Raw genomic sequence first — 13528 nt, 5'->3', positions numbered from 1 at the left:
ATTATTTAGGAATGCGGCCGGAGATCGAACTTGCGACCTCGTTGCACAGCAGCAGCAGATGGCCATATCCAAGACGGGAAAAGAGGCGGGCAGCATACTTGCTTCCCTCCTATTATATCGTTGCAGAAAGGACTCAGGACGTCACCATCGCAAATCTGAACAGTGTACACTGTTTCATAATGAAATAGTCTTTACCGAGACAATTGCGTGTTGTCGCGGATAAGACACAAAAAAAAAACTTGTCTTGCTTTGTACTTCGTATACCGGACTAACGCAGATCGAATGTGCCTGGGAACAAAGTTCAGTCTTTACGCAAACTGACAGCACAAACAGCACATTACGTGAATGATTGTTAGTAACAGATACCGAGATCCTCGCTTTCACCTTTGTCCAAAGGAGAAACTTAACTTGTCAATCGAAAGCCAGAAAACTGGGCTTTCAATTTGGATTTTTTTAATAATGGGCATTAAATCAATGGCTTTTATTCGCAATTTTCTCCGTGCCTAATTTACGACTGTCTGAATGGGCTGGAAAATAAATTCAATGTCTCTTGTGTGTTGGCAAGATTTGTAAGAAAAAAAAATGCAATATGTCCCAAAATTTCGAGTTTTTCCGCAACTAAAAAAAGAGACAACAGACGTCAGATCTTTTCGGCATGTCATCGCTTCTGTGATGTGTTCTACAAAACGTGTAAAAAAAAATTCATAAGCCATTCAACTCTAGGAATGTGGATGACCAGCGAAGCCGTGTAGCTCACGGCACAGAGGTGACATAATTTTGACGAAAGGTGCAGAGCGGAGCATCGTTTTCCAATTTATAGCGTATACGCTCCTTCAGAGCACTACCGCCTCAATTTGCGTGGGCGAGAAGTGCAGCGTGCAGGTTAATTGTTAATCTGCTTATTTGTGTATTTCATTTATTCACTTACTTTCCCTCGCCGAGACGTGGGAGGCCAAGATCTCTTCCCGGGACCGAGACAACCAACGTGGACTCGTCCAGCTTATACGTCGAGGAACGATGTCTGTTTACTTCATTCATTCATTTCCTGTTTGTTTATTTACATGTTTATTTATTCTTAGTGGACCAGCGGTTAGTGATGGGGCTTGTCCAATTTCTGTGGCACATACCAGCTGGGGGTTTTCTGATGAGTACGTAGGCATCCGTTGTCAAGGTAACTGTTCATGGAGTTCCGAATCGCGTAGTCATCGGATCCCCCCCTCGGATCCGATGACTTCGGATCCGATGGTTCATCGGATCCCCCCCCTCCTTACGAAGTCAATGTATGGGGCAGATTTTGCGCCCCCCCCCCCTATCGTGCACACGCCTATGTGGATTGCTCATAAATGATGGTATGTATAAATATTGAAAATACAGAAATTATTCCTACGTGTACATGATGTATGCTTCCATTTCACTAAACACTAAATCGAACATCGGCGTACATGGACAATAACCCAGATTTCTCCCAGGCACCAGATTTTTGCCCACTCACCTTGCCCCCAGATTTTAAATATAAAACCCCAAACCATATTTATATTCCTAGCTGTTCCACTCTTCTCACATGAACAACCAACTTGCTGTACTAAATCAAACAATATACAGTATATGTTACAAAACACGGCAGCGCAATTATGAAGCAAATTTGTGCTCTGTAGAAATAAGCTCGATTCTGCGATTTCTTAGTTTTTTAAAAATTTAAGTTAAAAAAAAAAAAAAGGTCTGGACGCCACTTCACCACACTGAACACCGCGATGCCTAAAGCTTTTCTATTGTGCGGGTTACAGCGTTGCACTGCGAAATGGCAGTGCTAGTTCCAATCGAGAGCTTTCAGGAACCACTTTCCGCTAATGGACGCAGCTGCGAGGGCAGATGGTTGGAATATATGCATGCTGTCAAATTATGAATCAGCATTGAATGTATGCGCTCAAAGATTTATTGAATGTTCGTGTATGGACTACAGGCACGAAGCAGTACCATCGGACTGGTTCCTTGTTTTTTACTTCACACGAGTGGGCGTGTTGCCCCTTTCCAAAGAAAACTGCTGGCACGCTTTGTTTTGTATGTGGAGATTTTATTGTTTACATGAGCATTGATCAACAGCAACAACTTCGAAACCAGTAGCTGGTCGGACAGACAAACACCAAGAACCACGATGACGTGGTCCTTGATAAATCCCCTAAACTTTCTTTTACGAAAGATTAGGGGATTTATCTTTGACTAGAGCGCAACAGCGCATATGCCGGTATAGGTTGCCGGACTGGGTGAACGCCTTGTCGCAGGCGAAGCAGGTGTACGGTCGGTCACCGCTATGTATGCGCTTGTGCTTGTTGTAGCAGGAGACGTCGCCGAATTTGGCCCCGCAGAGCGTGCAGCAGTAGGGACGCTCTCCCGTGTGGCTACGCACGTGGGTCACCAGAGAAGATTTCTGCACAAAGCATTTACCGCATTTGGTGCACCGATACCGACCATCGTTTTTGCTACGGTGTCGCAACTCGTGCGAATTGTGCTTGCTGATCGAGTTGAACCGCTTCGCGCAGAATTGACAGGTGAGCGGGTCAACTGCCTCCATCTTCACCTTCACCACTGCTTCTGCTGCTCCTGCGGGAGAGAAAAATCCAATCAATTAGAATTCAGTCAGGCACAGCGAAAATACCGCATCTACGCTACAAATATTCTTGTCCAAGGGCGTCTCTCGAACAGAGGAGAACCCGAATCTTCCCTTCCTTACTTCTTTTTCTTATTCAGAAAAGTGAGGAAAGTAGTTTCCTTACTTCCTCATTTTGCTAATTCAAGCCAAGAAATTCAATATAGACAACATGCACCAGTTGATTCGACAATTACTCTTCATAAGAATAATTGCTGGAGTTTTACATGCCAAAACCACGATATGATTATGAGGCACGCCGTATAATGGAGGGCTCCGGAAACTTCTGAGGTTCTGCGCCCCTAAATTTAAGGCCCTCTAGCATTTAACCTCCACTGAAATGCCACCGCCGCGGGGATCGAACCCGCGACGATAGTATTCTTCACGTTGCAGGGAAACACCCTGTGAGCTTAACAAACTTGTATTGAACAGATCTCATTGGCATTCGTTCATGGTGTTCGCAGCAACAAGGAAGGAAACAAAATGTGGTAATGTTTGAAAATAGGTAAATGCGAAGCAGCGCAATTAAGCTGGTAGTCGAAAAGCAACTAATTGAAAAGGTATTTTACGCACTATTGACGACGAGGCCACCGGCGAGTCCGCACTCTTCCGCCAAACTCTGTTGGATTCGCAGGAGGATTTGCTTCCGGAGTGGCAGGTGTGCAAAGCTTTGCCTGCAATGCGATAAAGCACACACATAAGCAGTATATCAAAGAAGAAAAAAAAGAGTGAACAGGTTATTGTAAACAGGTATAACAAACAGCTGTATTTAAAAACAGTTGTATTCGCAGTACATTTCTTCCTGGATGGGAGCATGAAACTCGCAAAAGTAAAAATCATAGCGCAACATGACAAAAAAAAGTTCAAATTAAATGCCTTTGTCTTGGTCATCTTGCGCTATGATTTTCACGTCTGCGTTAGGATCCAACCAAGGCCTGTATTTTGCAGTGATGAATTATGCTTTATTCTGTGCTAGTGTTAAAATCCACCGCTCACTGCTGGCTGATCCCCTTGATAACGCGGGGCAGACCATTGTTCTGACCACCGTGGCCAAGCGCGAAGACCACGTAAAGGCGTTAGCATCGGAAAAGGCATCGCTACAAAATACCGGCCTTTAGCTGGCCAAAAAAAAACGCTTTTACGATATGCTCGCATATCTACGCATGAAGATCATAAGCAGTAACAAAATGAAAAAGGGCGTCCCTCCCCCCTTCAGTTCGCGCACTGCTTTCGGCCGAGGGTTGTAGCTTTCGGCCGAGGGTTGTAGCAGTCTCGTGACCCATTCCAAGGCGAAGTCATATACTATACCAAGCAGAAGGTCAGTCATAGAAAAAGGGTCCAAACATGACATACGAAATAAGCTGGTTGTATACACAAGGGTTCTTAGGTGGGCTAGTTTGTTCATGAATACGGTGGCAGAACAGCGCAGACAACGGGACGAAGAGCAGCGTTGTGTCCTGTATGTTCTTCGCCCCGTTGTCGACGCTGTTCTCCGCAATAATGACAAATTCGAGTAGTCGCTTGAGAAAACCCCTGCAAAGCTTCCAAGACAATTTAACGAAACACTTATGACACAACGCAAGCTGCTAACAAAGCTACAGTAATGTTGCATTTATTTAATGCGGCCTCCTCCAATGGCTTCGCGAAGACATGTCACATTCAACTTCAGAATTGGAATACTGCTTTCATAGCAACAAAACGAGAACGCGTTGACAAATAATAAATATAGTTTTGTCGCTGATCATTACAGTTGAATAAGTAGATGACGCAGATGGGTCGTTTTACGTTCGCTTCGTCGACGCATCGGAAAAATCGAACTACGAAAAATCGACTTGCGACTGAAGTTTGCCATAGGTTTTGCGCTAAAACTGAAAAAAAAAATGAAAATAATCTTAAAAAACAATTGTGTCATTTCGATACTCGCAATGAATCTAAAAATCGGGCACTTTATGATAAAGCTACCAGTTATGTAAGTTCCACAACCACGAGTCGAATATGATGCAAATATGCGCGTCAAGATATCAGAAGAAAAAAAGAAAAAGAAATTAGAATGCGTACCTTGGCAGTTTGTTGAGTGCGAGCCCACGAAGATCCATCGAGGAAGACGGAGCAAATAAAGGTTGCTCGGAGGCGATCAAGCGTGCGACGTTCACCCGAGAGAAGTCGAGGAGTGACGACCGTTCGCAGGTCCGGCGCGCTTTTAACTACTGCATCGCAATTAGCGTCTTGTGTAGCTGAAGCTGTTCCCCAGATCCGATGGGAGAGAGGCACTCCAGGAGAATGTTGGGGAAGGTGCTGCGTACGCGAAACTGAACTACCGCAGAGTGGATTCTGATACGTCGAAGGTCAACCATTCGGCCTAGGGAATGCTTCATGCTCTGGCGCGCTTGGTTCCTGTAGGCCTTCTGTACATCCACCTCAAGGAGGCGCTGTGATAGGCTCTCTTTACGTAATGACGCAGTCGGCGAGAAGGAACACAGGACTTCGAAGTGATGGTAACGGCCTGGACAACTGGCTGTACCCGCATGACATGGACGCTGTACCCCTCTCCTTACCTCCTTTTCTCCGCTTCCCATCTTTTCGTGCCCTTCTCCTTCCTCCCCTCAACCCCCGAGGCCGGACAACCACCCGTTTCTCTTCCTCGAGGGGAGAGAGGTATCCCGAACTGGCGCTCGGTAGTGTGCGAAGAAGAAAGGATGGCGCCATGTTCTGATGAGCGCTGATATTAACGTAGCGTGCGAGACGTTTTTAAGGGTTTTTTTTTTTTTCTGTTTATAAAAAAGCACATTGTTGATAAAATTACGACGTTGTGTAGCGGTTCCCGTAAGCCGTGGGTTAACCGCGACCTCCTGCACAAAATAAAAAAGAAAGACCGAATGTTTAATTATATTATTAAGACGCGCGATGAGGTTTATTGCATTTAAGAAATTCAAGAGCACCTTTCAGATTATAGGCGATGGGGTGATCATTATTGGTGGGGACATGGCAAACGCCTTCATTTCATATTTAGTTCACGGAGAGTAATTTAGCGCCAAGCACATTTACTAGTACGTTGGACCTCGGGAACGCGGACACCATATTTTTAGAAGCCGCAGATAATTACGAGGTGTGCTTTGTATTCGTGGGTCTGAAGCATTCGTGGAGTTGTAACGCCGGTGGTATAAAGTACATAAGTGGCATTATTGTGCCGGTCTCAGTACGCATCTTCAACCTTTCTATATCATCAAGTGTCTCTCCGTTTAGGATGCTGATAGCATAGAGTTTCCTAAAATTAGCTAGAGGGGACTTTGGCGCTGCGATCGTTCAGCCACCATGGGAATGATGGGTAGTACACGGATTTGCCTAGTCTTCGTGCTTGTGGGCTTCGAACGCACTTGTGGCTTTGTTTATTGCTATGTTTTGGTTTTCTTTCGGATAAAAGAATGGATCGTTGTGAACTTCGTGACCAGATTTGAATCGGTGAGCCTAAAGAAGTTAAAGTGGTGAAGTGAAACTGCTGATTTTTGCTGAACTTCGTTTTGCGACAAAGCGGATGCAGGCGACGCGGAGCCAAACGGAGCCGAAAGAACGAAGTTTAGACAAATCCGTGTACTACCCATGATTCCCATGCTGGCTGAAGCGCGATGCATTGCAGCTCCCATAAACACTAGCGCCAGAGTTCCCTCTAGTAAGTATTGTAGGAAACTCTATGGCTGATAGCACGGGTGATTCCGCTGTATAAAAAAGATAGTAAAGGTAGTGTTTCAAATTACAGGCCATTGTCGATTCTTCCCGCCTTTTAGAAGAGTCTGGAGCAAATAATTTAAGAGAAACTTTTGAGTTTCTGCGATAAAAACAGCATCATAAGAAAAGCGCTCCACTGAGCTTTTATTGCTTGACCAAAAACAATACCGGCTCGGAAATTGTGAGGATAAAAGAAGCAGTTGTGGGAGATTTTATTGGTTTTAAATCGCAGCCTACTTTTGAAAAAATTAAGCAAATATGGTATACCCGGTCTGCCTCTCGAGCTCTTAAAGGGACACTAAAGGCAAATAACAATTTATGTTACTGCGCTTCGCTCGGCGCCCTGCTTCGCTCACACGGTCGCGTCTCAGTGGTAGTTTCGGCATCGCGTACTGCCGCGTGTGTTTTGCACGCTCGTGAAAGTCGCTCTGACAGAAAGTTCGACAAAATGCCGCATGCAACGACGCCGGCACTACGAGCCCTCAGCAGCATACCGCGTTCATCGGGGCTCATGTCGCTGAATTGGAGCCCAGCGTCGCGAGCCAATGTCTCGATGTCAAGTTCTCCGTCCACATCCATTGCGGCGATTGCGGCAAGCTTCTATGGCTTCTATGGCCGTTGTTGCTGCTGCGGGTCCCGCTACTTTCGCTCTGCTGCTACTAGTGTCGGCGGCCACGCAGTAAAGGCGGGCAACGTTGCGCATGGCAGCAGTGAGGTATGAAAGTCTGATTTCAGGCGGGTGATTTCAAGTGCGCTAACGCGATGCGGACCACTAAAACGTGATTTTATTTCAAAATAAGCACTTCCTTGGCATAAAAGTAGCACTACGAGGTTTCTGGACCGCTATTTCAACAATCAACGTCGACTTAATATTTGCCTTTAGTGTCCCTTTAAGGAGTTATCGATCAAATATATTCCAATTTGTTTCCATAGGTGATGTAGCGTCGGCTTAAATGGAAATCGTTTCTGCAGGTTCCTCAAGGGACCGAACTTTAAAAGTTCCCACTTGCCGTTCCGCGTGCCGCTTACGATCACGCCACTGAGTCACCGTGACCGTTAAAACTGATCCCTAAAAAAATTAGAATGGCTGCAAATCATTTCTTCTAAAAACGATACTCTTTGGCGACCTTATGTGGATGGTATAAAACAAAACGTCCGTTGAAATACAGTAGAAGCTCGTTCTTTTTGAAAATAAAAATAAAAAAAAACGCGTGGAAAAAAAAAGCACTGTCCGGGACAACGTACAATCCGAATTCACAAAATCATCGCGCAGTTTTGGCTTGATAACGATATCGCGAACGTTGGAACCGGGAAATCATACGAAACGGAGACATATCAACGAAGTTCTACTGCATTACGGCCTACAATTTCCCCCGTTTCCCTGACCTCTTTCCTGCGTCGACAATGTTTGGACGTCGAATAACCGCTGAGGCAATTATAACATGCGGTCAACGAGGCTTTGATTTTGCGTTGAACTCATCTCACGCTGTCCATTACAAAGTTGAAGGCTTCAGAACCATGCCTCGTTTTGCCGTCGGACGCCCACGCGTCCGAGGAACGCGCATGTTATCCACCTGACGAAAAGCGTGGGAAGGAATCCCATCGCCAGCACACTCCTGCAAGCACACCGTGGGAACGGGCTGCGATGTGCGGAGTGACAAAAGGTCCGACCGGGTTTCTTGACTGAGGCGCGACGCTAACATACTTCTCGAAGAAGAGGAGAGAATCACGCTAGAGAGTTTTAGCTAGATACGGAAATACGGTACGCAAATACGCTACCGCATGACGGTACCGCTCCTCCTTTCCAGGTCACCGACCTTTTGCCGGTGAATTCACCCCAACACCACAAACGCTTTTTCAAAAATTACTGTGGGGTTGTCACGCCTCACTGCTGCCCGTCAGCCTACGCATTGTTAACGAGACACCTAAGATACGCACTGTCAATGGAAAGGAGAGCGGCAAAAGCACAACCAGCGGGAAAGGAGGAACGCTACCGTACTGCCTTATAGTATTTGCGTACCGTATTTCCGTAACTTAATAAAACTCTCTATTTATTGTAATCATAACGGGCGCGCGGCTCAGCTCCAGCCACGCTAAAATTCGGGGAAGGGGCAGCGGCCTTCCCCCCGACCGCGTCCCGGCTCAATGGACGAGCGTTTTCACGCATTTGCGACCTCTCGAAAGACTGCGCGAGAAAGCCATTGTGGCACGTGTGCACATCCACCCTTCCTTCCTGGAAAAACTGAATTTCTTCTCTATGTCCTGAGGACTCCAATAAAGTTCTTGTCATGTCATGTCTTCTCTAGGTCATTCAAAATATTTTTTGGTCGTCGCTAAATCATTTATTGCTTTCGTTTCGGTCCTAAAATGACTCTGGAGATGAAAACACGACTTGAATTTAATGCAATGAAGCGAGAACAAAGTTGATATTCCTTTTTCGTAGTTGGTAATCACATCATCATCATCATCATCATCATCATCATCATCATCATCATCACAACCTTAATAATAACGAGTCTGCATTTTCGAGTGCGCAATTGAAACGTTGTTAAACTTAAGCGACATATCAATGACCATTTACGATCTCTAATGGCAATTAGTGACTGTAATTTATTAATTTCACACTCATACCTTCTAGGAGGGCAATTTAAAAACCGAGAAGACATTTATGTAGATAATTAACGGGGTAACAAAGTAAATGTAGACGTCGTTTCGGAGTAAATAAAACTGTTCGGCAGCCGACACGAACACAGGACCACTTACGCGGCAGGGAATTTTCCGCGTGCAAGCCAGTGCGATGACACGCTGTGCGCATTTCGATTTCCTCACATACGCACAGCTTGGCCCGCCTCGTGGGACAACGGGTCCGCCAGCTGTCGTTCTTTCTCCTTCTGTTTGTCAGTCAAAATTAACCGAATTCGGGTGGCTTTGCGATTTTCTGAGTGGTTTTCTGATTACGTAGACCGCCGTAGTAGGGACCACGGAATATTTGTGTTCATCTTGGTTTCTTCAACGTGTTCTTGCGTTTCCCATCCACCTAAACGCGTTCGCCATGGCCGTATCGAAACCAAGACTTCCTCAATACTGCGCCACAACCACTGTTGTACTACCGCGTGGCGTACAAAAAGCAATGGTTGCGAGTGAAATGTACACAAAGTTTCGCTATCTCTCATTCTCAATATGCATACACTCGTGTATGTGTTTGGCCAGTGCCGATGCTTGACATTGTTAGGAAGCCTTGTATCACTCTCTCGCACTGTTATATATATTTCATTCACTTAGTCTGCTGCCGCTGCTGTCGGACAAAAAGTGTTTCTGCTTTTTAACGGTGTACTTGGCGTGTATTGAGGAAGCACACACGTGAGTCGAATGAACAGAAACGGCTTCACGAATGCGGTCGCGTCGCTCGTGTGAACATGCACGGTTGAGCCCGTCCGAATAAGCTGGACTTCTGACTCGACCCGTTCGCATCGGTCGACGCGAACGAATCCGTTGTGTTTCACGAAAACCTGCGCCCACAGGGCTCGCCGCGAACTCGTGAGACCGCGCGATGCTGTTTCCCCAAGGTCAGCGCTGTGTGGCCTGTGGAGGACAGGTTGTCAGTGCGTAGTTTCTAGCAATGGCACCACCCCTGAAAAGAGAGAGAGATTGAGCCCGTTTAGAATGCATCAACAGAGAAGCGATGCGCGTCGTTACCGGACTTCCACGATGCACACCTATCCCGACACTTCAGGAAAAGGCGCAACTAAACACCATCGACGAGTTGATTTATCAACGCCGGCAAGCAAGGGAACTCAAGCCGTCATTTCTACCGCCTACTGCTGACTTAGCGGCATATATGGGCAATCCGGTGTCTGTCTCGCAACCTTCAACAGTAAGCCTTCCACCGTGGGATCACCGGCAACTAACGGATAACAAACCTATCGGCCGCCTCCGAAATCCAGTCCCTCGTCCAACGACTACCTTCCGGCGCCACATTGAAGAAGCAGATGCCGCACTCCCGACAGGCTCAATGGTGGCCTATACTGATGCGAGCTGCACAGACACGCAGGTGGTTACGTCAATCGTGGTGCCGGGGCACCAAAACCTGTGTCTCAATCGACTGTACCTCCTGAGAGCTCCGGTTCCATCGGTCAGTGCTGAACTTCTGGCCATACGAGGCACAACAAAGTTGGTGAGCGCGGCTTCTGCATCGTCGTCATCCTTTACTATGATACGCACCGACTCCACATCAGCCATAAAGGAGCTCCGCAAGGTATATAACGCGCACACTTTCGCAGGCGACATACAGCGCATGACTGCACAGATGCCTGGCCAGATAAGGATACAGTGGATACCACGGGACACAATTTCTGCTCACATACAAGCTGACACCGCCACCCACAGTGAGCTGGCACGTACTCTAGAAGCGCCTTTCCCGAGTGATCCCCGGGGTGAGTTCCTCCACCGCAAGGAGATTCTCCGCCGCACAACACGAGATTTAATTCCACCGTGTGGTTCAAACCTCCCAGGCGGGCTTACCCGCCAGGAGGAGGTGGTGTTGCGGAGACTTCGTGTGGGGGCGGCACTTACTCCGTCGGTCACATATGCCTGGCCACAACACATGCATGGACCATTTGGGGATACTTGCCCATTCTGTGCCACTGAAGCGTCCGCGGCTACAATCAAGCACCTGTTGTGGACATGCCCTGGCCTGAATCAGATACGGCGGCGCTACCTGAGAACAGTGGGCCTTCATCCGACGAGACCACCGGATTATGATTTGTGGCTCTATGGGCCCCACCATAGAGCACTGTTGATGTATATAGCGGTAACTGGCCTCTATCTGTATATTTAACTATGTATGCCGTTGGGCAAACTCTCGAAATAAAAAAAAAATTAATAAAATCCACGCACAAGAATTGAGAGCAGCCTTCTTTTGTCAAAAGCATCCAGAAAAATTGAGCGCGCTCGCTCTGTGGGCCGAGGAGTCACAATGGAAGAAAAAGACTGGAAGAAAGTTAAAACATCAGGGGCAAATTTAATCCTCACGTATAGTCCTCCGCAGCCCCTTGGGTAAACTCTATTCTAAGACACCATTTCAGCATGCTTGAACAGAGTAGTCGACTCTGCCGTTTTTCAAAGCCCGCCTAAGGTGGTTTACCGAAGCAATAAAAACCTGAGAGTCTCTCAGGTGTTTTCGCCCTGACCATGGTCAGGGCGAAAACACACAAATCCGACCGCCATCAGGACTGTAGACCATGCGGGGAACCTTGTTGCAGAGACAACTGGTCTATCGTATTGTTCTCTTTTTCTTTTCTTCCTTCTTCGTCTTCTTTTTTTTGTAACATCTCTTTTCCATAATATTTTATTCCCCTAAACCCCTTCCCCAGCACAGGGCAGCCAGCCGGTCTGAGAAATTGCTAACATCCCCCCTGTCTTTCCTTCTCTTCCTCCTGGTTGTAGGGTGTACACGCACATGGGGACCACAAATAAGGCCGAAACCTCCTAATATGGCTTTGTATATAAAATTAAAGATGACCTTAACTGTGATTCAGACAATGTGGTATACAAAATTCGCTGTGAAGTGTGCAAACAGGAATATATTGCACAGACAGAAACCGCCTTTCGCCTACGTTTCAACAATCACATGGCACACGTGACAGGCCTGCCTGATTTTTTTTCTGTTCTTCAAACACATTAACCTGCCTGATAATAATGAGAATTAACAGATAATAATGCCAAGGAAAGTATAGGGTATGTTATTTGTAGTAATTAGGATATAAATATGAAGTAAAGTGGACGAAAAGATAACTTGCCGCCGGCAGGGACCGGCAGGTCACTCTTTCGAGCGCATAAGTGTTATGCTTCTACAATCCGGCTTTCAGAACACACGGGAACGCGAACAGCGGGAGTACTATTTCATTAACAAATTCAAATCACTCCCCCACGGAATCAATGAAAGCCCTGGGCGACAAACGTGCCTCCGTGACTAATCGTAGCACTCACAAAGGGAATTAATTAATTTATTTATTTATTTATACATACGTGAAGCCGGAAATAAGGGGACGCCAAATAACCGATCGAGCGCGTCAAAATAAACCCAATTGGCGCTACATGCATCAACCAGCGCGTGTTATTCTTTTTCCTTTTTGTTTTTACTTTTGTTTATTTATTTCATTATTATTTCTTATTTATTTATTTATTTGTTTCTTTTTTAGCATTAACGATTTTTTTCTGCGGGAAAAGAAAGGGGAGGGGGGCACTTTTAGCCTTATATCGTGGCCAAAGTTTACACAAAGCTGGAGCGGGTCACATGTGTCTCTTCTCGTGTGTGTACGGCCCGGCGCCGTAATTGTTGTCTTTCCCCTTTTCCTTGGTCGCTTGCTCAGGCCGGCCTTCTTATCTACCCCACGAAGACAGGACAGGGATAACCCGGCACTCCGTCTTTTCTTCTTTCTTTCGCCTTTTTTCGCTTTCTTTTTTTCTTTCGCTCTCTCGTTTTGCAGCCGCTGATGAATTCCCCATTGTCGCTGTTGCCTCCTTGGTTATTTCATTCCTTTGTTATTATTATTATTATTATTCTGCGTTTGGCCCCCAAACTGGGCGGGCGGCCCTCTGCTTGCTTGTGTCATGTCATTTCACTTACATTCTCCGAAGTAGGCTAGACCGCTGGCCGAAACTGCTGAGAAGATACATATTTTTTGTGTTTCCTATATTGCAGTACTTCCGAAGTTTTTCACAAGTTTCATTACGGTAGCCAGAAGAAGCAATCGTTATCCATGATATATATATATATATATATATGTATATATATGTATATATATATATATATATATATATATATATATATATATAATATATATATATATATATATATACACACACACACACACGCAGAGAGAGAGAGAGATCGTAAGGTGTGTTCAGATATTAGACGCTACTGTATTCGTATTTGCATGCTTAACTCTCAGGTCAGGCACGTAGCCAGGATTTTTTTTCGGGGGGGGGGGGGGGGGCCCAAGGCCTAATTGTTCGAAAGAAAGCATTTCCATGGCAAAAATAAAACAAAAGTTGCCCGGGAATATAGAAGGCCGGACGAATTTCGGGGGGGCCCCCCTTGCCTACGTGCCTGTCTCAGGTCATATGATATGACATGTATACTAATGAAAGCGGCATTGA

General features: G+C 46.0%; 1 protein-coding gene across 1 annotated transcript; it reads right to left on the bottom strand.

Annotated features, from left to right (window-relative positions):
• Positions 1–2188: 2188 nt before the first annotated feature.
• LOC119383192 (zinc finger protein 675-like) lies at positions 2189–10606 on the bottom strand. Its single transcript, XM_037651234.1, has 3 exons — positions 10476–10606; positions 3218–3318; positions 2189–2598 (listed from the first exon to the last, which is right to left on the bottom strand). Exons 1-3 carry the CDS (start codon positions 10604–10606, stop codon positions 2189–2191), a joined length of 642 nt encoding a protein of 213 aa, XP_037507162.1.
• Between the last annotated feature and the right edge of the window lie 2922 nt (positions 10607–13528).

This window comes from Rhipicephalus sanguineus, chromosome 1 (genome assembly GCF_013339695.2).
Source record: "Rhipicephalus sanguineus isolate Rsan-2018 chromosome 1, BIME_Rsan_1.4, whole genome shotgun sequence".
NCBI classification, from domain to species: domain Eukaryota; kingdom Metazoa; phylum Arthropoda; class Arachnida; order Ixodida; family Ixodidae; genus Rhipicephalus; species Rhipicephalus sanguineus.
The sequence above is the reverse complement of the archived record's forward strand: the minus strand, read 5'-3'. Positions and strand labels throughout refer to the sequence as shown.

What these genes read in the sequence shown, in the direction of transcription:
- LOC119383192 (XM_037651234.1), bottom strand. Translation starts at nt 10,606, where the DNA reads ATGGCTGATGTGGAGTCGGTGCGTATCATAGTAAAGGATGACGACGAT. An exon ending in GGAACCGGAGCTCTCAGGAG is followed by an intron (nt 3,319 to 10,475) that starts GTACAGTCGATT and finishes ATCGCATTGCAG; the next exon opens with GCAAAGCTTTGCACACCTGC. An exon ending in CGGTGGCCTCGTCGTCAATA is followed by an intron (nt 2,599 to 3,217) that starts GTGCGTAAAATA and finishes TCTCTCCCGCAG; the next exon opens with GAGCAGCAGAAGCAGTGGTG.